Source organism: Atractosteus spatula, unplaced genomic scaffold (genome assembly GCF_055471065.1).
Source record: "Atractosteus spatula isolate fAtrSpa1 unplaced genomic scaffold, fAtrSpa1.hap1 Scaffold_9, whole genome shotgun sequence".
Taxonomy (NCBI): domain Eukaryota; kingdom Metazoa; phylum Chordata; class Actinopteri; order Semionotiformes; family Lepisosteidae; genus Atractosteus; species Atractosteus spatula.
In genome coordinates, this window is record NW_028296923.1 from 46,505 (window position 1) to 69,357 (window position 22,853).

The window sequence follows — 22,853 nt, forward strand, 5'->3', positions numbered from 1 at the left end:
AGCTGTGTGGTGTGACGCAGTGGTGGCCTGGCACGGTGAGGTGCGCTGGCAGCTGTGTGGTGTGACGCAGTGGTGGAAATGTTCACCATGTTTCACCATGCTGAAAATGTTTGTACCAGACTTTTTTGAGGCCTGTTTAATTGCGTCTGAAGTCTGATGTTGTAAATTTTATTGTTAAAAAGCTCCATGAAAATGTCACTACTAAAGTTAGCTGGTACTGTTGGTATTGTAAGTGGCAAGTAGAGCTCATATTTTAGATTTTGTGTAGTTGCTAGTGTTGAACTGTGTGTTGGATGCACATGAATATATTAATTATATGCCAGCGCACCTCACCGTGCCAGGCCACCACTGCGTCACAACACACAGCTGCCAGTGCACCTCTACATACCCGACCACCACTGCATCACACAGCTGCCAGCGCACCTCACCGTGCCAGGCCACCACTGCGTCACATAGCTGCAAGCGCACCTCACCGTGCCAGGCCACCACTGCATCATACAGCTGCCAGGGCACCTCACCGTGTCAGGCCACCACTGCGTAACACCACATAGCTGCCAGCGCACCTCACCATGCCAGGCCATCACTGCGTCACACCACACAGCTGCCAGCGCATGTAACCGTGCCAGGCCACCACAGCGTCACACCACACAGCTGCCAGCGCACCTCACCGTACCAGGCCACCACTGCATCACACCACACAGCTGCCAGCGCACTTCACCGTGCCAGGCCACCACTGCGTCACACCACACAGCTGCCAGCGCACTTCACCGTGCCAGGCCACCACTGCGTCACACCACACAGCTGCCAGTGCACTTCACCGTACCAGGCCACCACTGCGTCACACCACACAGCTGCCAGCGCACCTCACGGTGCCAGGCCACCACTGCATCACCCACCTGCCAGCGCACCTCACCGTGCCCGGCCACCACTGCATCACACAGCTGCCAGCGCACCTCACCGTGCCAGGCCACCACTGCGTCACAACACACAGCTGCCAGTGCACCTCTACATACCCGACCACCACTGCATCACACAGCTGCCAGCGCACCTCACCATGCCAGGCCACCACTGCATCATACAGCTGCCAGGGCACCTCACCATGTCAGGCCACCACTGCGTAACACCACATAGCTGCCAGCGCACCTCACCATGCCAGGCCATCACTGAGTCAGAGATTAAATAAAACCTCACTCGCACCAAACAAATTTATATTTCTAAATATCACAACATGATCGAATTTAAGTCATTTTAATAACAATGAATAGTCACCAAGGCGTTACAATATAAACATTTATATTGATTTAAATAACATTTTGATTTAAATCGCAAATGCGGGTTTAAATATATGTGTTTTTTGATTCACAATCAGACAAATGCAACATAAATTGATATCTTTGTCTTCAAAGTATCTTAATAAACTTTCAGCATAGCTTTCTCCACGTTTAGATTTATTTTGGGACCAAACGTGGAAAGATTAGATTGTAATCGTTTTTATTTTTTAAATACATTTTAGAAAAGTGTAATCTATACTAAAAAGCTGTACACCACCTGCTATAAAGATACATATTGTAATACTTTCGGGTTCGGATAGGACAGACACAAGAACTCAGACTTGCGGAGTTAAAGCAAGTTAAAGCCTTGATTTTATATATCACCTTTAAAAGTGGCATCTCAAAGCAAAGTAAATACCCAACACTGATTGTACCCATCTGTCATGCTAATAAAGCAGCTTGAATTGAATTGAGAGGGGGGGGGGGTATATTTGCTTTGTGTATAAAGTACATTGTGAATGTTTTCACAGCCTTCACTTTGTCGTTTTTATGCCATTTTTTGACCACGCACGAATATTCCTATGTCCGTATCTTCGCAAGGGAATCAGTGCGAATTTTAATACTGGCGGAAACTGGCTTCCAGAAGAATCAGTATGGCTCAGAGATTAAATAAAACTTCACTCGCATCAAACAAATGTATATTTCTAAATATCACAACATGATCGAATTTAAGTCATTTTAATAACAATGAATAGTCACCTATGCGTTACAATATAAACATTTATATTGATTTAAATCGCGTTTATATCACCTTTATTTAAAACCCATAAATAAAGCTGATACTGTTTAGACTTTTAATTATTAAAAACTGTATTAAAGCAGCACGATACACAATGCAACATAAATCGCTATCTTTGTCTTCTGTGTAATAATGTTCACCTCTCTGTCCAGCAAATTTACAATAGTAATAATAATGTACTTTATTGTATATGGCGCCTTTAAAGGTGGCTCCTCAAAGCGCTTTACAGGTTAAAAACAATACTGTTAGGCTGGGAAAACGATTTTTTTTTAAGAAATACAAAATGAGATATAATGATATTGTAACGCTTACGGCCGACAGGTACTGTGTAAGAGCCGGCGTACCAGAGCAGGTGACGTCACCGCCCTTCCCTGTGATAGCAGGACTACAGCTACTGGGCTGTAGAGAGATCTCTCTTTAGCTCACGGGGCTAGGTCGCTGCAGAGAGACGCGGAAGTCCCGGGTTCGAGCCACCTATACTTTGGGCCGACCAGATGCGGCAAGGGCGCCCGCCTGAGCCCCGTTGCGTTACATTGGTGTCAGAAGCGGGGTGGGATAGCCCTTCGCCGGGGACGGCGATTTAAGCGGGGGAGAGTGTAACGCTTACGGCCGACAGGTACTGTGTAAGAGCCGGCGTACCAGAGCAGGTGACGTCACCGCCCTTCCCTGTGATAGCAGGACTACAGCTACTGGGCTGTAGAGAGATCTCTCTTTAGCTCACGGGGCTAGGTCGCTGCAGAGAGACGCGGAAGTCCCGGGTTCGAGCCACCTATACTTTGGGCCGACCTAATGCGGCAAGGGCGCCCGCCTGAGCCCCCGTTGCGTTACAATATGTTCCGGCTTAGACATTAACGAAGAGCATAACGCGTGTACTGTATACACTGCAAGTACAACCCCCCTCTCTGCAGGAGTGCTGGCTGTGACGAATTGAACCGGTTTCACGGGTATTTTCAAAGTAGGAGGCGAGATTTCCAGCGAAAGACACCTCCCCCCCCTCAAAAACCCAGTAAGTACAGTACTTACTAGTTAAAGGCTAGGCTCCTCAATAAAATCGCTTTAACATGCTAATGCGTTGGTGTAACAGTCCGGGCGAGGCAAGCTTCTAATTTCAACCCGACTACGGTGAAAGGAACCCTTCTTTCATTAGAAGACAATGAACATATTCTAGCCCTGAATGAATTAATAGCAAACATGGTTTACATAAAAGACATTTTTCCAAGAAAGTTTAGCCTTTGTCACTAATGAAACCACTAAATAAAGACATAAATATAAAAATCTTAAGATTTTTAAAATACATGACTTTGCTAAAATTTATTTGAAAATAAAAACAATTACAACCGCCAGGGGAGAGAGAGAACAGGGGAGGGATGTTGGTTTTGCATAAGGGGCGGGGCTTTGGAAATTAGGTCTGTTTGGGAATGTGTAGTTACATGTTCTGGCTGTTTGTGAATTATCGTTGTTGAGTATGGAGTGTTGAGGTATTGATTTTGTGTAATGCTTTATGTTGAAAATTGAGGTGGATTTTGTTTATGATAAACAGGATAAACTGGGATGGGAGGAAGGTTTGGTTTTGCATAAGGGGCGGGATTATTATAATTGGAGGACTTTGCGAGAGTAAAATGGTTTGATATATTTGATTTTCTATTGTGGTTGTTATCTATGTTTTTGGTTGGTATTATGTTTATATGGTTTTTTTTTGTTGGTTGGTTGTTATTATGGTTATTAATAATACGATCTATAGTTGAAAACTGAGCCTAAATAAAAAGAAAAAGCAAGTGATTAGGTTTATGAGCAATCTAATTACTTATTCGTTTAAAACGCTATATAAAATAAAGTTTATTATTAATTTGCTGGACAGAGCGGTGAACATTATTATGCATAAGACAAAGATAACGATCCTGATCAGTTTAGAAATCTGTGTACGCTGTAAGGTTTTTACTTCTTAAACTTTTAAAATACACGTTTTGAATAGAAAGAAATCCTCTTCCTGGTACAGTATATATAGCAAACAAGCACGTCTTTTTTCTCCAATCAGAGGGGTGTCAGATGGTGTCAGCCAATCACCATTCTGAAGCTCTACCATAATCTCTGGTATGGAGAGACCCCAGAATTCTGTCCCATAGTTTAGACAGATGATAGATACTTTTATTGATCCTGTGAGGGAAATAAAGTAAATCATTTTCATTTTAGGAAATTATTAAACGCTCGGTTAAAAGCAAAGGAGATTGTCTGTTATAGTGGACATAAAAACAAGAGTTCGCTGGCATTATATCCTGGAAAAAACAGACCGGCGCCAGACCGGTAAAATGCCTGATGAACTAGTGATTGGACAGTTTCCAAGTGCTTGTACAATCGATGGAAATGTTCAAATAAATCTGCAAAAGAAATAAACAAAATAATCATTTATTTCTTTATCATATTGGGTAGCTAATGTCCTCTCTTTGCTAGTTAGTGGCTGTGTTTCTGCATTGGGTAGCAACGGGTGACTGTTCTCAGGCGGAAGATGTAAACAGCTTAATGTTCGTGTTAAATAATTTTTTTAAATTAAAATTCATTCTATACAGCAATCGCATATTTGGGTACCGTTTCATAAAACTTTCATGCTTAAAATGTTTAGGGAGAAATGGAAGACTGGTGTGTATTTTTTCTTTAAACTACCAAGACCAGCCATACACAGTACAGTTTACATACATACAGTAATGTTTATGTTCCTAAATTAATATCGTTTATGACCTTCAGATGCGTTATGCTTCTCTTCTTTTTATGCTCAGCTACTAAAATTTCCCTTTAGTGGTAAAATCCATATAAATATTCAAAACTAAGCGGATTAAAATGTGCACAGTAAAGACATTAAATGATTAAATCTTTGCACTACCAACCAATGCACCACGAGTGCCCCTGTCGGTCATTTTGGCCAGCCAATCACTTACCGCGGTGCCCTCCGGTGCCCTGCGGTGGCTTGTGGGTAGGTTACTGTACCGCGGGTTTTTACCGCGCATTTTGAATGGCTGCATCTGTATATACATATATAGCATATAAGGAACGCGTAAAAGTTTAGTCCATGCTGAAAAGATAAGAAAACCGCCACAACGTTTCATCTTGGATAAACTCTTTACTTGTTGTTTTGCAGCCTACCCATTCTGACCTAACTCATCCCTTGAAATTCCCTAACAGATAAGGGTACGTAACTGCTCATGCGATGCTCAGTTGCAATTTGTCACAAAACAAACAAGAACAGCAGCTGAGGGTTTGAGTTTGAACATGCACTGTATTAAAGCAGCTTTTATTTCCATTGATAAATGCTAGATATTCCTACAGAGATTCTTCAGGTGAGTAAGCGATTCCTGTTTCTGTTTCATATATATACAGTATATATATATGTGTTACATGTGTCTCTGCAATAGTATAAATGTGTTATACACTATCAGGGGCTGCTTTTTTGTGCACCTCATCTACAACAAGGGTTTTTTTTTCATTTATGTTTGTGGACCTTCACCATTTGAGGTAGTGAGTTAGATAAGAAAGTTACAGGTATGGTGAGCAATGACTGACAAAGGCGCGTACTGCATATTCCTTACAGAAGAGTAAGCAATTTGTTCTAAAAAACACCAGCTAAAGTCCAACAGCGTTAGCAATCTTATTACTTAAACACAATTAACATCAATAAACTGTAAGGTGCTGGTACATGGGAGTGGATTTGATCTTCTATTAAACAAAAATACAATTACAGCTCTAAAAAGGTCAACCTAGACTTCTGTAACAGATCTGTTCAGGTCATCGCTGTTCCTCTGACCTTGTGAGTGTTTGGAATTTTAAAACTGTATTTTGCTTGCCTTTCATGTGGTCTGTGTAAAAGTCACTGTGGCGTATGCGGTCCTACACAGCCTTGCTATAGACGTGACGAGCCTCCGCTATGTTGCAATGGAGAACGGGTTCAGTACGGAGCTGCTGGAAAGCTGGTTGCAGAAAAAGCATCATTATCTGCGTCCAGCCGCAAAGCGTCACTCGTGGGTGCTGAAGAATCGATTTCCAAGGCAGCGGGTCCAGGCGATTTAGAGTGTTAAAGGCCCCAGCGAAAACAAAACAGCGCTGGTCCTTTTTCACACACGCACGCGACCAAATGCAAAGAACGCCGTAGTCAGCAGGATTTGAACCTGCGCAGGGAGACCCCAACGGATTTCAAGTCTGTCGCCTTAACCACTCGGCTACGACTACAGCAAGCGCTATCCCCGCTGCCTTCTTGCTACAATCGAACAGGGAGTGCGAGGCGGCGGCGGCGGCGGCTGCGGCAACTTTTTTCAAGTTCGCTCTCCGTTTAAGAAACCTTTTACGCCAAAAGTGCAAGCAGACACACACACCTCAGAATACTTAAGGGTGGCTTCAAGTTGGAATGATAAAGTCTCCCCGTTCGGACATGAAAATAGAACTTTCTTAGACAGAAAGAAATCAACAACGGAGAAATGTGGACGACGATTTCAGTCACTGCACTTTGAATAGCATTTTTACTCGAGTTACAGGAGATGCACGAATGGCCCTTGACCTACGCTCTTACGAATGCCTTGAACATTCAAACAAAACAGCCCTCAAGTCCTGCGGTTTAATATAATGCTGTTACGTGTCGAGGCAGTATTTGACTCCGTCCTACCGTTGAGACACGGGGCCTTTATGGAAACGAACACACGCTACGGATCGTCTCTAATCAGTCCCTACAGTTGGAAGGCTCCTTGAAGCGTGCACCCCCATCATTCATCTTTGCGCATCTGTGAAAGGTATACTCTTGAGCAATGTTTGAGCCAGCTCTAAGGCAACTAGTGCTATTGGACAGACACCTCTGGAAGATCCTAAGAGTCTCTTAACACCACTTCCAGCAGCAAGCTTAATTGTTCGCTGGAGGTCTCCCACCCAGGTACTGACCAGGCAAACAATCACCAGTACATTGAATGTGGAAGTTAATCCTGAAATCCAATTACATATCTCAAGGTAAGACAAATCCATAAGAACATGTCTTAGTATTACTTCGTTTACATTAGTATGGCACTGAGTTGGAGCTCCTCTTTAAGCTGTGGTTTAGTTTTGCATTCATGTGTTTCTAGAGCAGTTATTTATGGGGGTGGGTGGGTCTTTCACAGAGGCTCAGGACAAATCCCCTGCCTGAAAGTCTACTGTGTGCGTTCAGACAGTCACAGGTCAAGAGCCAGGCAGGAGGACAATGGACAGAAGAGCCAACGAACTAAAAATAAAAGAACGAATATGAAAAAGCCACCATCTTTTTCTTTTTGACATTTTCCGACTTTCATGCAAGCCAGGACAAAGTTGCTCGTAGCTACTTGTGGATTCAAATACTCTATCGAGTGCTTTGATGAGTTTTTGCAATTTGATTGTCGTCCTGTCAGCCTGTTTCTGTTTTTTTTTTCAATCTAGTGATGGAAAGCATGAGGGAAATGATGGAGCAATCAATAACCGCTCCGGAAAAATGGCCGAAAGAAATGGCCCGTCACTAAGGACATTTGTGAAGCAGAGGAGTGACATCACCACAAAGGCGACATATTCTGCTGATCGTTTTGGTGAATAATGATTGAGGCGCGTTAAGAGAAAGGTAGCTGCGTCAGCATGCGTAGGCTGCAAAGGATCAAGCAAAGGTTTACTCCATGCTGAAAAGAGAAGAAAAGAAGCACCACGTTTCGGCTGTGGAGCCTTCTGCGCCATCTTCTTTAGCGGTGATGATGTTTACATTGGAAAAACTGAGACATGCGTCCCCGGGTGGGCTTGAACCACCAACCTTTCGGTTAACAGCCAAACTCGCTAACCGATTGCGCCACAGAGACTGATGGCCTTTTGTGCTCCCTACATTTGCAGGTTTATGGTCAAGGAAAACAATCACTTGCGCTTCTTGCAGCCGGCGATATTTTTCCATTGACAACCAAGAAATGGATTTCATCTTTCACAAGCTGTATGGATTTCTTCAAAAACAAGTTCTTCCAGAAAGGAAATTAATTCTTGCATTAAACTGAACCAAGCTGTGCATGTTTGTCTGAAATGATACATTCGGCACAACAAGACACAGAGAGAGGCACCGCTGGTATCCAGACCCAGGATCGCCTGCTTTCCAGGCAGGCACTTTAAGCCACTAGGAAACAGCGCCAGCGGAGCACCGCGCTTTTACAGACACTTGGACACATCTGCGTTCGGTGTGCACTTAACCTGCTCTCTGAGCCCCTTGCCTCCGTCCCATTTAATAGCAGAACTGACGCCAAGAGAAATGATGAGAAATGGCATTTATCTGGCACTTTTCATGTCCAAGGAGCTCAATGCCCTTGACACCTCCCCAAGGCGACAGAGCTGGGCATTCTTTGGCGACACCGTTTTTTCTTTTGTTTTATTTCTATACTTATTGATAGAAAAAAAACGATATGTCATGTACTGTAAGGGAAATGTCTCTTTTCATGGGGAAAGCTAGCACCAGCAAATGTTGTGTTTAGAAGTGATTGAAGATGACACGTGACCTAATTTACCGGAGCGAAAGCTCGCCCTGCTTTACTTCTACAGGAGAGAAGTAGAGTCTGCAAGATGAAACCCTCACGTCTCTCACTTGCATATAACGCTGTTACGTGCTGATGCGGTATTGTACTACATCCTAGCACTGCAACCTGGGGCGTACAGTATATGGGATCGAGCACACGCCACGAATCGTCTCTAATCACTTCCTACAACTGTAAGGCGCCTTGAGGTGTTACCCCTAAAATTCTTCTTTGCGCATCTGTGAAAGGTAAACTCTTGAGCAAACTCTGAACCAGCTCTAAGGAAACTAATCCGATTAGACGTTACTTTGACTTATCTTTTTAGCTCGGTGCTGGATTGCTCAAACTCCAGCTAGGGTTAGGGTTAGCATTCCCACGCTACTTAGACACTTTGTTTACGCTCAGTGCTGGATTTTGGGATCTTTAGGACGAGTGGGAATTTTCTCCTATCTGTCAATTCTGTTTTGTTTTGGAGACTCTTGGCTGCCTATGTTGTACAGTGCAGCGTGAAGGAAACATTTTCCAAAACTGTGTCAGCTCAAAAGTTGTAAGAAAACCTCTCCAGCTGCTTTAACTCTCTTCATTTTTGTCATTTAATGTGACACTCGATGTATAAATAAATAATGCGGTATCGCCGTCTTGTTTTGAATGGCTGCATCTGTATGCAAAAGGTGAGGCTCCAGTTCGACACCTAGTTTCACTTTATATGACAAAAATATGGCAGACTGTGCAGGACCGGCAGATAACTTCCGCTTATTTTTACCATATTAAGCATTGGAAATCCTCCCACTTGCATTTGTCACAGTTTATTTTGGCTCCACCTAAGACACTTAAATCTTCAAACACTTTTCTCTTCTCCCGCAACACTCTTGTCTGTCGGCTGTCGTGGAAATTTACCTATCAAGGAAGCCACAAGAGAGAGTTCTCACCTGAGTAAGGTCTTTATTTCAATATTGCAATATTGGGAGCCCTGCTGCCACTTTGCAAAGTGCAACCAGAGACTCAATTTGTTACAAGCAGTACAGGGTTTTTATAAGATGTTGCACTGTAAGAGAAAGCTCAGCACTTTGTCCCTTCTAACACTTCCCCTTTCCCTAAGACAAAACAGATTACATCATAAAACAAAAGAAGAAGCACCACTAGATTTGTTTTTCAAAGCTTATCAGTTACTTTCGGCTAATCTAATGAGCCAGACAGCATATATTGTTTTGGTACATTGTCTTCTAAAGTAACCTGTTTTCTAAAAATCTGCTCGTACTGTAGCACAGCAGTTACATCCTTGAAATATATTTTCTAAAAGCACCAATATATTTTTTGCATAGCTCTCTACATTTTAAGAATCAATTTACTTATTAGATTTCCATTTCAATTCCCTCCTTTTTATTCTTGAAAATGGTTAAAAGTTAGATTCTTCATATGGATTCCCAGGAGGATCCCATACTTCAGATTCTTGCATTTTTATCAGAACATACTGATGCGTAAACATATTCATTACCATATTTCAAAGCATTGGAATAATACATGTCATACAGCAACATAAAAACAGGAAGACAAGTATCACAGCCCCTATAATCGGTGTTAGTAACTTAAAGAAAAACATTCCCCCTTGCCCAAACAGTGATTCTCACCAGGAGAGAAAAGCCGGTGTATCTTTAATGCCTCTTTCTTTGTTCACCTTGTCTTTCAGTTCTTTCAAATGCTGAATAGCGAGCGTAAGATTTCCGTAATCATCGTCATTTGATGGAATATATGTACAACAGTAGTCTCCTACTAAAGCACAGACTCCTCCAGATGTTGCAATTGAAGGTCCAGCACGAACCTGTTCTGAAGTGCCATTAATCTAACTCTCCTTAATTCTTGTTTGAAAGCGTCTAAGCCTTCTAACGTGATATTAATAAAAGAGTACATTTCATAGCGAGTAATTTGTAACCAGCGGGCATTAGCTACTGCCTGAATACTCAGTCCTGAGGAAAAAATCATTTCAGCTGCAGTAAATAGTCTATTGTCCTCTGGTATTTTAGATATATCTGGACCATATCTGTCAGCCCAACTGAGAGCGCGTTTAACCCTTGACTCCCTCTGAAGGGGCTTCATTGAATTTAACAAATAAGAGTTTACTGGGACAATGAGAATGGAGTGGTGTAATGTGACTAGAGCACACACTCCTCTCCAATGGGGAGGAAGGCTATCATAGACTTTCGCACCACATTGCCAATACCAATCCATCAAAACCATAGTTCCGTCAGATAAAGTATGGTTAGTAACCGTGGCGCTACAGCCTCCTGTTTTTCCTACTGAGGGGCCGCGACCTTTGTTTTCATAGCAATAAGAGTGATTAACCCTAGAAGGCAGGTAAACTGCTACTTTAACAGGAGAAGCAGTCCAGGTAATGTGATTTTTTAGGTAATCCCACAAAGGAGGACATTCTGCTTTTTTACTGGCAACATTGAAGTGAATAGCAAAATGCACTGCTGGATCACTGGGAGAAACGAAGCCTAATGCTAATGTAGTAGACTTATTTTTCTTCAGGCCTTTTGCATATGGATGCCCCTTTGAGTAGGTTAAATATGTTATGGTAAAGGTGGGAAAAGATCTAGGGTCTGGCTTTGGAAATCCTGCCACTAGACTTATACATTCAGAAATGTGACTACCAACTGGTCGGGGAAAAAGTCGCATGGGTGAGGCTGTAGAATGAGGCATTAAAGCACATACATAACAAGATGCATTAAATTTCTTTAACTTTACAGTATGATTTATAAATTTGTACCACAAATTACTCATATCCCCCACATTATTCATGGTTTGTTTCATTCAGCCAGTTTGTATACAAAGAGGCTTCGCGTTTAGATTCTTCCTCTTTCTGGGTGGTGACAGGCTTCCACATAAAAAGGAAAAAGGCTGTGCACATCAGTCCCGAGCAGGTGATCCCCATCTGTCCTTGTGGAGACATCACTCCTGCGCCTTGCTCAGTTTGTTTGTGACCTTTTTACAGTGGGAAGCGTGAATCCAGGGCACCCTTTCCTCGACTTTCACAGCACTGGCAGTGGTCAGCAGCCCCTGGCACGGCCCCCTCCACCTGGGTGAACACCACTTCTTTCTCCTGAAGTCTTTCACCAGAATCCAGTCTCCTGGCTGGAGTGTATGGCAGAGGTCCTGGTCTGGTGCAGGCACCGCAGCTTTAACCTGTTTATGAATATCACTAACAAGTTTTGACATTTTCCGGCAATATGCTACCAAACACTCATCTAAGTGGGTGAGGTCTGTGGCCTCCCCCTTTACTTCTGGAAGCCCTATTCTCATGTGGCGTCCAGTAAGAACCTTGTGTGGCGAGAGTCCTATGGTGGAATGTGGCCTGGCCCTTAAATACATCAAGACCAATGCAATGGGAGGCACGTCAACCAATTCATTCCTGTTTCAGCCATCATTTTTCTTAGTTTATTTTTTATGGTCCCATTTACACGTTCCACCGCTCCACTACTTTGAGGGTGGTACGAACAATGCTGTTTTAAATCAATGCCCATGTGATCTGCGAGAAAGGTAATGACATTGTTCACAAAATGGGTACCGTTATCTGAGCTAAGTTTTCCTGGAATTCCCCATCTGGGAATAACATCTTGGAGCAAGTGCTTAGCCACACTTTTAGCATCATCGTGTTTACAGGGAAAAACTTCTACCCATCTAGAAAACATGTCTACGATTACCAGGCAGTACTTGTATCCGTTACATGGTGTTAATTCAATAAAATCCATCATAAGGTGATCAAACGGATCATCTGGGATGGGGTGCGCTAAGGCCTGAGTTTTAGTGCCTCATCCTACATTGTTTTGTGCACAAATGAGACATTTATTACAACATTTCTCTGCAAAAGTTGTGAATCCCCTCGTGTCCCATTGCATACTTACCATACTTACCATCCCTCCTTTTGACACATGGTCTCGCCCATGTGTCACTTTAGCAATGTAGGGGAAGAAATGTCGGGGAAGACATGGTTTCCCCGTCAGGCCTAGCCAGACCCCATTAGAAAACAAGCCAGACCTTTTCCAGACTGCCTTTTCAGCCGGAGTGGCCAGGGCCTGCATGTCAGATAGTGAAGCCATTGCGGGCTCAGGGCTGAGAAGGGGAAGTAAAAGTGCAGAAGAAAAAGGGGATACTGCAGCCGCCTTTGCTGCAGCATCGGCCCTGGAGTTGCCTCTTGAAATCTCATCCAGCAAGTGGGTGTGTGCTGCACACTTGCACACTGCAATAGAGCTGGGCAACAAAATAGCCTCGAGCAAATTGCTTACCGGGAGGGAGTGTTGGATCGGTGTGCCTTTTGATGTGAGAAACCCCCTATTCTTCCAGAGAGTACCGAAGTCATGCACAACCCCAAAAGCGTATCTACTATCAGTGTAAATAGTAACTGACTTTCCGGTTGCCAGGACACAAGCCCTTGTTAAAGCCAAAAGTTCGGCTGCCTGGGCAGATAAATGCGAAGGGAGGCGAGCAGCCTCGACAGTGGAGTGGTCAGAGACCACTGCATACCCAACATGACTCAATCCGGTGGACGGGTCCTTACGAGCTGACCCATCAACATAGAAGAGCAACTCAGAGTTAGGAAGGGGAGAAGAAGAGAGATCCTGCCTGGGGGTTACCTGAGAGGTGATGGCCGCCCCTCGTCCTGAGTGGCCAACAAGGTTGCAGGGTTTAACACTGTGCATCGCTCGATAGTAACATGTGGCAGAGATAAAAGGACATGATGGTAGTGAAGAGTAGACGCGGAAGAGAAATGCGAAGTTTTACTCTGAAGGAGGATGAAAGCCACAGCATGTGGAACTAAAAGCTTCAACGGACGATAACAAACCAAAGAGGCAGAAGCCATGACAGCTGCAGCTGCTGCCACTACAGCACGTAGGCAGGCTGGGAGGCCTCTGGTTACAGAGGTAAGTCGCTGAGAATAATAAGCAACTGGTTTAAGACGGTCTCCGTGTTCTTGTAAAAGGACAGCACTGTAGAAACCAGACTTCTCTTCAACACATAAAGTGAACCCCTTAGTCATATCAGGAATGCCCAATGCAGGGGCAGACATCAGTGCAGTCTTGAGTTCACCAAAAGCGTTTTCCCCTTCTTCAGTCCAAGTCAGTCTGTCAGTCATATTCAGGCCTGAGGCGTGCGCCATGTCAGACAATGGCTGTGCTATTTTTGCATACCCAGGTATCCACGCCCTACAGTAACCTGTGCAACCTAAGAAGGACATCATTTCCTTCTTGGTGCAGGGTTTTGGAATTTTTTGGATCGCACTTATTCGCTCCGTGCCAATTGAGCGTGAATTTGCAGAAATGTCATGACCTAAATATCATACATTCTTTTTTACAAGCTGCAGCTTTGATAGTGAAACTTTATTTCCAGTACTGGTAAGATAATTTAAAAGATCTTTAGTATCCTGAACGCAAGCGCTTTCACTTGGAGAGCAAATCAACAAATCGTCAACATACTGCACAAGTGTACTACCGTTTTTAAAACCAAACCCTGAGAGACAGTACTGCAATGCAGAGGAAAATACAGTAGGAGCCTCGGCATACCCCTGAGGCATACGAGTCCAAGTATACTTTTTCCCTTGAAACGTGAAAGCAAACCAGAACTGGGACTCAGAGTGTACTGGGATACTAAAAAATGCATTTGCCAAATCTATTACAGAAAAAACTTTTGAGTCCCCGGAGATAGATGACAAAATAGTGGTTGGATTTGGAACTACAGGAGCTCGAGCATATATGGGTGTATTTACTGCTCTTAAATCTTGTACCGGGCGCCAGGATTCCCCATCAGCCTTTTTAACGGGGAACAGTGGAGTGTTACAGGGAGATGTTGGGCAGGGAATCAAAATTCCTGCGGCGACCAGCTGTTCAACCACAGGTTTGAGCCCAACTTCAACGTCTGGCCTGAGCAGATACTGGGGCTTACTCGGCCCATAGGTGGACTTGGGTTTTACTTCGAGCGGGGAAGCCCCCTCTATTAATCCCACATCATATTTGTGAGCCGCCCAGAGGGAGCTGGGCACCCCCTCTAGTGCGGGATGGGAAGTGTCAACAGGGGTAGACACAAATAATGCACCCATCTGATCATCTGGAGCCGTGAGATGCACTGTCCTCCAGGTTTGAAGGATCGCTGAGTATTGGCACCAACTGGCCTGGAGGGTGGCATTATATTTAACTCTCCTAGAGTCTGGAGCTGACCACGAGCAGCTTTCAACACACCGTTGGACAAAACTGCCCACGTCCTGCCAGCGAAAACCTGATGCTTTAGCAAGGGAAACATGAGGGTGCGTTCCCGCTCGATAAAGTGTCTTCTGCTCTTCTGTTAAGTTAATAGCTAATGCTGCAAAGTCTGCCGAAATTAAATACTCATTGCTTTTTATCTTATCACTACACAGTCCGTCACCGAACCACACCATCTCAAATTCCTCAGCTGGACCTCTAAAACTAACCTCTGCTGTACAATGTAAATTACTCACGTCCTGAAAATCACCCTGGCCTGACCACAGTCTTTTTATTTCTTGTAAAAGAAGTTGTGGCGTTTGTTCCTCATCCTGCACTAAGTCCCAGCTGTAATAGTAGTCAGGGACTGTGGATGAGTGTTGTAATAACATGGTGTGTGGCAAGCAGTCTTCATTGCGGGTTAGCTCAAGCCCTTGTTCTGAACAGACGATTCGGTGAGGCCCATTTTGCAGAGTAAATCTCTGTCACACAAATTAACAGGGCACTCTTTAGGAAGGAGGAAGGAGTGGTTACCAGGCCCAAACCCATGCTGCTGGCATTCCACTGTCAGGGGTGCAGTAAAATAAGACTTTGTGGGATGTCCCGTTACTCCTATTGTTAAAAATGGATTTTGAGGAGGGGTCGAACCTATAGATATTGTCCCTGAATAATGAGTGTGTGGCTCCGGTATCCACTAAAAATTCATATGGGTCTCAATTTATGTATAAAGTGACCTTGGGTAGCTGAGACGGGGGAGAGAGGGCAGGTAAGATAAAAGTCTCGGTGCCCTCAGGCCCTAGCTCAGCTTGCGATGAACGTCAGTCCCTTTTTTCCTACTGCCAGGGTGATCTCACGGTTACCTCAGGTGGAGGGGGTGGTGGTAGATCCCAGTTGTTGCCGTCGCTTCTTCGTTTTGCTGTGTTATGTTCGGGGCAGTCACGAGCCCAGTGTCCCTTCCGTCCACACTTGAAGCAAGTCTGGAAGTCCCCTCTCGGGCTTCTGCTTCTTCCTCTTCGGCCTCGCCGGGTGCGCTGTCCTCTCCCTCTGTTCTGCTCACCCTGGTAAAACTGTAACTGAGCCATTTGCAGCTGGTGAAGCTGATGATTATCCTTTCGGGCTTTTCGCTCTCTCTTGTCTGTGAGCTGTCTTTCAGCATGATAAACATGGTGACATACTTCTGCTAATCGGGCAGTGTCCCAGCCGATACAGGTAGCTTTTACCATGCCACCTATTTCTGGAAGCAGTCACTCTACAAAAAGGTTAGTGAGTTGGGTTTTATAAACTGACCCTGCCCCTCCTGCTGGGGGTTCAGGCAGGCCACTAAGATTACTGAAGAGAGGAGTCAGTCTCTCCAAAAAGTCATTACAGGTTTCCCCGGGTTTCTGGTTACTTCGCCTCAGCACTACCCAATCCACTTTCCCCGAGTATTTTGCCTCTATTCTGCGACATATGGCATTAAGCTGGGTCTGATAGTCACTGCCAGCATCGCTGCTGTATGGGTGGTCAGGGCTAAACTCATTTTGACCATCTCCCCTTACATTGCCATAATCAAGCTTCAAAGTCTTTATAAAAATAGTCTCTAGCTCTCCGCTCGTGGGTCTGGTTTGTGCTACCAGCCGTCTCAGGGCTGTCGTGTACTTACGCCCAGTGGTTTTGGGGTTTGGCAGCTCCCCAATAACTGCCGCCAACTCAGTTAATTTCCATGGGCGATAAACGAGGACAGTAGGTTCCTCATTATCACCGGTGCGGGGATTAGGACATTCAATCATTGGCATGTGGAGCACCCCCTCTCCCTCCTCCATGGACTGGGGACACGGAACGGCGGAAGGATCGGCGGAGCAACCCCCACCATACCGCACTCCTCTCCTTGTGCGGGACGGTGAGAGCATCCCCTCCGTGTCACCCTTTCTTTCATCCTGTCGCCTATTATACGGTGAAGCCGGTTGGCCCTCCCCATATGGTGGAGGCGACGGAAGGGTAGTCACAGGAGCAATAGTTACTGCAAGACAATCCAATTCGGGATACACTTTAGTAGTGCTCAACATCATCTGTTCAGGTTTCTTACCCCATCCTGAATAATGCCTCTTAGCACATTCCTCCCACACACTTACACATCTGCACATGTACTCAAAATCCCACCCGGGATCTCCCTCTGGGTTAAGTGAATCTGTCGTTTCGTGTAATAATCGTATGGCCCATGGCTGAAAACTACCTGCACAGGGCCATCTCTCATTTGTCCATCCTGACATATTATCAGTAAAAGGTTGACAGTATATTAACCCATATTCTCTTCCCACTATATTCATGGGCGTTTCAGTTTTCTTCCCACTATTGCCTAACTTACTTTGTCTTTCTCTAACTTGCTCCTCAATTTTCCACAACACAAAACACTTCCAGTCGACTTTCTTATTTCCCTTTTTCTCTTTTTCTTTTAACTGTTCTTCTAGTTGTTGTATCTGCCTGGTACTAAAACTACCATTTTCTGGAAAACCTAACTTACTCCACGATGGAAGACACTTTATTCCCCTTTCTCCAAATTCTTTGTACATGTACTTCGCTGGACCGCTCGGTCCTGTTTTCGTCTTTGAATTTTCATTTCCCATTTTTACCGATCGGTGCCTTACTTTAGACCCTTATCACATTAACTACTCCGCAGAGCAAAAACCACACGTCTGTGTTAAGATAAGTTCTTTATGAGTCCTGGACTCATCAAACCCGCGTGAGAACATCCTCACCGGCCTCCTCTTTCTCTGCAACAAAACCACAGAAAATATTCTGAATCGTCTTTTTACTTGAGTTCCAGACTCACTCACTCAAGCCCCAGGGTTAGAGCAAGATTTCTTAATCGTAAAACAAAAGGTTCATTAAAAGGATCACTTACTGACGTCAGACAGCAGTGAATTCTCCAGACACGTCTCTGGAAGGACAAACAGTTTATCCTCCGAGGTCCGTCCAATTTGCTAAAATTGTCCAGGCCAGGATGGAGTTTCAGCATCCGTCCGCGCTCAGGTTTGTGATCCCGGACGAGCCCCCAAATTGTCATGGAAATATAACTATCAAGAAAGCCACAAGAGAGAGTTCTCACCTGAGTAAGGTCTTTATTTCAATATTGCAATATTGGGAGCCCTGCTGCCACTTTGCAAAGTGCAACCAGAGACACCATTTGTTACAAGCAGTACAGGGTTTTTATAAGATGTTGTGCTGTAAGAGAAAGCTCAGCACTTTGTCCCTTCTAACACTTCCCCTTTCCCTAAGACAAAACAGATTACATCATAAAACGAAAGAAGAAGCACCACTAGATTTGTTTTTCAAAGCTTATCAGTTACTTTTTTGCTAATCTAATGACCCAGACAGCATATATTGTTTTGGTACATTGTCTTCTAAAGTAACCTAAACAGTGCGTACTGTGTTGACGCACTGTTTTCTAAAAATCTGCTCGTACTGCAGCACAGCAGTTACATCCTTGAAATATATTTTCTAAAAGCACCAACATACTTTTTGCATAGCTCTCTACATTTTAAGACTCAATTTACTTATTAGATTTCCATTTCACAGCACTATGTGGCAGTTTTGCATGACAACCCATCTCACCACGGAAAGAAACCTAACAGCTTTGGTAACATAGGAGGAAATGACCTGGCCCATACGTGGCTCAAACCCACAACCTTGGCATTATTAGCACCACGCTCTAACCAACTGAGCTAACCGGCCTCACGACAGTGGTCCTCTCTGTGCTGCAAAAAATTGAACTCAGGGAATTTCTTTTGTCCTCCTTTGAATAGAAAGCCATGCAATTCAGTGTACGGGCTTTCTGTGCGGTTTAATGGTTCTTGTAACCCAAATCCTACACTGGCCTGAAGTGGCCCCCCATTTCACAGCATTTTTCAGCTGATTTAAAATGTACCTAAAGGAGAAGCATAATTGAAGACCATCAATTACCAAGAGCTTTTGTCAAAGGTTTTGGTGGTCATTTTTAATGACCACAGAGCGCTATGACCTCGGTTTTACATCTCATCCAAAAGACAGCGCCCTTTTACAACACAGCGTCTCCGTCACTATACTGGGGCATTGGGACCCGCACAGACCTCAGGGCGAGCGCCCCCCCGCTGGCTCCATTAACACCGCTTCCAGCTGGAAGCTTTGTTTTTCCCTGTAGCTCACCCTCTTCCGGGTACTGAGCTGGCTCACACCTGCTTAGCTTCAGTGGGTTTTCAGTTGCGAGTAGCAAGGGGATGCAAGTGATGGAGCCGCTCGCTGCAAAAGCCACTGTGTTGGCCGGGAATCGAACCCGGGCCTACCATGTGGCAGGCGAGAACTCTACCACTGAACCACCAATGCTCACTGTCAGGATCTCCAAAAAAGACACTTTTTTTTCCGCTCAGTGCAAAAAGCGTCGACATCTGCTTCCAGCTGCAAAATGCCGTTCGCGGACACTGAAGAATTTATTTCCAAGGCAGCGGGTACAAGCGATTTCACGTTTTAAAACCACCAGGAAAAGCAGAAAGGCACATTTCCTCGCTCACGCCAGCACACAATGACAGGAGGCAAACAACATAGTCAGCAGGATTCAAACCTGCGCAGAGTGACCCCAATGGATTTCTAGTCCATTGCCTTAACCACTCGGCCACAACTACAGCAAGCCCCACTGCTGCTGCATTCTTGCTACAATCTTACGTGGATCGCGAGGCACCGGCAGAAGCCTGTTGCAAAGTCTTTCTCCGTTTCAAAAGAACATTTCCAAAATACAAGCCTTGCAGACAGACACGCCTCAGAGGACTTAAGGGTGGCTTCATGTTGGAATGATAAAGTCTCCCCGTCCGGACATGAAAATGGCACTTTGTTAGACGCAATAAAAGAATCAACAACAGAGAAATGCCCACAAGCATTTTAAAAGCTGCACCACGCCGCACTTGAAATAGCTCTTACATTAGTGTTAGACGCAGGAATCGCCTTTTTATTTACGCTCTTACCAACTCGATGGAAAGCAAAACAAAGCAAAGCAGAGCAAAACAAAAGGAAGAAACTAAAACCCTCACGTCCCGCACTTGCATATAACGCTGTTACGTGCCGAAGCGGTATTGTACATCATCCTAGCACTGCAACCCGGGGCTACAGTATATGGGAACAAGCACACGCCACGAATCGTCTCTAATCACTCCCTACAGCTGTAAGGCGCCTTGAAGCGTGCACCCCCAACGTTCTATTGGGGCATCTGTAAAAGGTAAACTCTTGAGCAAACTCTGAACCAGCTTTAAGTAAACTAATCCGATTAGACGTTACTTTGACTCATCTTTTTACGCTCAGTGCTGGATTGCTCAAACTCCAGCTAGGGTTAGGGTTAGCATTCCCATGCTACTAAGACACTTTGTTTACGCTCAGTGCTGGATTTTGGGAACTTTAGGACGAGTGGGAATGTTCTCCTACAGATGCAGCCATTCAAAATGCGTGGTACAAACCCGCGGTACGGTAATCTACCCACAAGCCACCGCGGGGCACCGTAGGGCACCGCGGTAAGTGATTGGCTGGCCAAAATGACCAACAGGAGCACTCGTGGTGCATTGGTTGGTAGTGAAAAGATTTAATCATTTAATGTCTTTACTGTGCACATTTTAATCCGCTTAGTTTTGAATATTTATATGGAATTTTACCACTAAAGGGAACTTTTAGTAGCTGAGCATAAAAAGAAGAGGAGCATAACACATCTGAAGGTCATAAACGATATTAATTTAGGAACATAAACATTACTGTATGTACGTAAACTGTACTGTGTATGGCTGGTCTTGGTAGTTTAAAGAAAAAATACACACCTGTCTTCCATTTCTCCCTAAACATTTTAAGCGTGAAAGTTTTATGAAACGGTACCCAAATATGCGATTGCTGTATAGAATGAATTTTAATTTTAAAAAAATTATTTAACACAAAAATTAAGCTGTTTACATCTTCCGCCTGAGAACAGTCACCCGTTGCTACCCAACGCAGAAACACAGCCACTAACTAGCAAAGAGAGGACATTAGCTACCCAATATGATAAAGAAATAAATGATTATTTTGTTTATTTCTTTTACACATTTATTTGAACATTTCCATCGACTGTACAAGCACTTGGAAACTGTCCAATCCCTAGTTCATCAGGCATTTTCTTTTACGCTGCGGGCATTCTCCCGTTCTGGCGCCGGTCTGTGTCTTCTAGGATATAATGCCAGCGAACTCTTGTTTTTATGTCCACTATAACAGACAATCTCCTTTGCTTTTAACCGAGCGTCTAACCCCTCTGATTGGAGAAAAAAGACGTGCTGGTTTGCTATACATACTGTACCAGGAAGATGATTTCTTTCTATTCGAAACGTGTACTTTAAAAGTTTAAGAAGTAAAAACCTTACAGCGTACACAGATTTCTAAACTGATCAGGATCGTTATCTTTGTCTTATCCATAATAATGTTCACTGCTCTGTCCAGCAAATTAATAATAAACTTTATTTTATATAGCGTTTTAAACGAATAAGTAATTAGATTGCTCATAAACCGAATCACTTTTTCTACATCAACACCGGTGAAACCGGTTTAATTCATTACAGCCAGCACTAGCGTAGAGAGGGGGGTTGTACTCGTTAATGTCTTAGCCGGAACATCATTATATCTCATTTTGTATTTCTATAAAAAAATCGTTTGCCCAGCTTAACACTATTGTTGTTATTGTTTTTATCCTGTAAAGCGCTTTGAGGAGCACAGCCTTCTCACCACTTAGATTACTTTTTGATACCACCCTTACAGAAAGCAGAAACTTCTTGTATTTTCCGATGACATACAAGTGGAAAGATTACAGATTTTAATCGTCTTTTTTCTGAACCAGGGAAAATCTGATCATGTTTCTCTATAACAATAATAAAAAACTTTATTTTACATATCACCTTTAAAAGTGGCATCGCAAAGCAATACAGTAGATGTAAACCACAGATTACAAAGTAAATACTCAGACAAACACAAACGCGTTTTTAATAAAATGCTTTTATTCATTCAGCAGAGAGAGAGCGTAAAACCTGGGCGTAACAGCTGTTCCTTTTTCTGATCACTCGCTCTCTGGATAAACGTCTCACCTGTCCTGTTCTTTGTTTTCCTAATTTGCTGATTATGCCTTCTTCGATCCACTCCTGCCCTCACACCTAAAGAAGACTATTTTATTTCTTTCCGCGGTCCACTGTGCAATTAACCCTTGTATGTGCTGTCCTTAAGGTGATATCACATAAAGGGGATATGTAAAATAATGTTTTTTATTATTGTTATGGAGAAACATGATCAGATTTTCCCCGGTTCAGAAAAAAAGATCTAAAGTATACTAGTTAAGAAAAATAAATCTAAATGGGGAGAAAGCTATGCTGAAAGTTTATTAAGATACTTAGAAGACAAAGATATCAATTTATGTTGCATTTGTCAACATTCAACATTGGTTCCGGTCGAGAGGGAATGCTGGCGCATTTGGCTGCCGTTCCTCTCACCAGTTTTTCATTTTTATCTACTTAGTTAAGTTTTTTTTCCCTTTTCTCCTCGATTACACTGATTTCTAATTTATCTATTTTCATCCGCTTCACGCTATCCGCTCCACGTTACAAATTCACAAATGCGACTTCCACTGCATTGTGAACTTACTCAACTGAAGACCTTCACCACTTGCTACCGCCTTCTCTGGATTTCCTTCCCGTCTCGATTCATCGATCATGTCTCTGAGGTACACTGCACTGCAACTTCTTCAACTAAAATAAAGCTACTTCCTGGTCAAAGACACATTCGATTACTGCCGTTTTACTGGGATTTTACGACCGACTCGCTACATCCATCGCAGCACAGGACGCCGTTTTTTTCGTTCGTCTGCCTGCGGAGTCTCTATCCCTGCCTTTCGGCGCAGTCTGTAAGTCCATCACGTACCAGCGCCGATCTAAAAAATCTCCTTTCACTACCGCACCTGGACCGCACTCCGCTTCCCCCTGCATCCCCGAGACTGGCCAGATCAGCGCTACTCAACACCCGCTCCGTTAACAGC

The 22,853-nt window shown here is 43.9% G+C and overlaps 1 protein-coding gene, 1 non-coding gene and 1 pseudogene across 3 annotated transcripts; all 3 read right to left on the reverse strand.

Moving 5' to 3' along the window:
• Window positions 1-6,203: 6,203 nt before the first annotated feature.
• On the reverse strand, window positions 6,204-6,285 carry trnas-uga (transfer RNA serine (anticodon UGA)). The gene has a single exon. It is a non-coding gene; the product is annotated as a tRNA-Ser (tRNA).
• Window positions 6,286-9,514: 3,229 nt separating this feature from the next.
• LOC148804733 (uncharacterized) lies at window positions 9,515-11,399 on the reverse strand. Its single transcript, XM_088909814.1, has one exon. The coding sequence runs from the start codon at window positions 11,397-11,399 to the stop codon at window positions 10,359-10,361; it is 1,041 nt and encodes a 346-aa protein (XP_088765940.1). The 3' UTR covers window positions 9,515-10,358.
• Window positions 9,515-17,674, reverse strand: LOC148804732 (uncharacterized; annotated as a pseudogene). Its single transcript, XR_016090716.1, has one exon. The product of XR_016090716.1 is annotated as an uncharacterized LOC148804732 (transcript).
• Between the last annotated feature and the right edge of the window lie 5,179 nt (window positions 17,675-22,853).

What these genes read in the sequence shown, in the direction of transcription:
- LOC148804733 (XM_088909814.1), bottom strand. Translation starts at nt 11,399, where the DNA reads ATGAAACAAACCATGAATAATGTGGGGGATATGAGTAATTTGTGGTAC.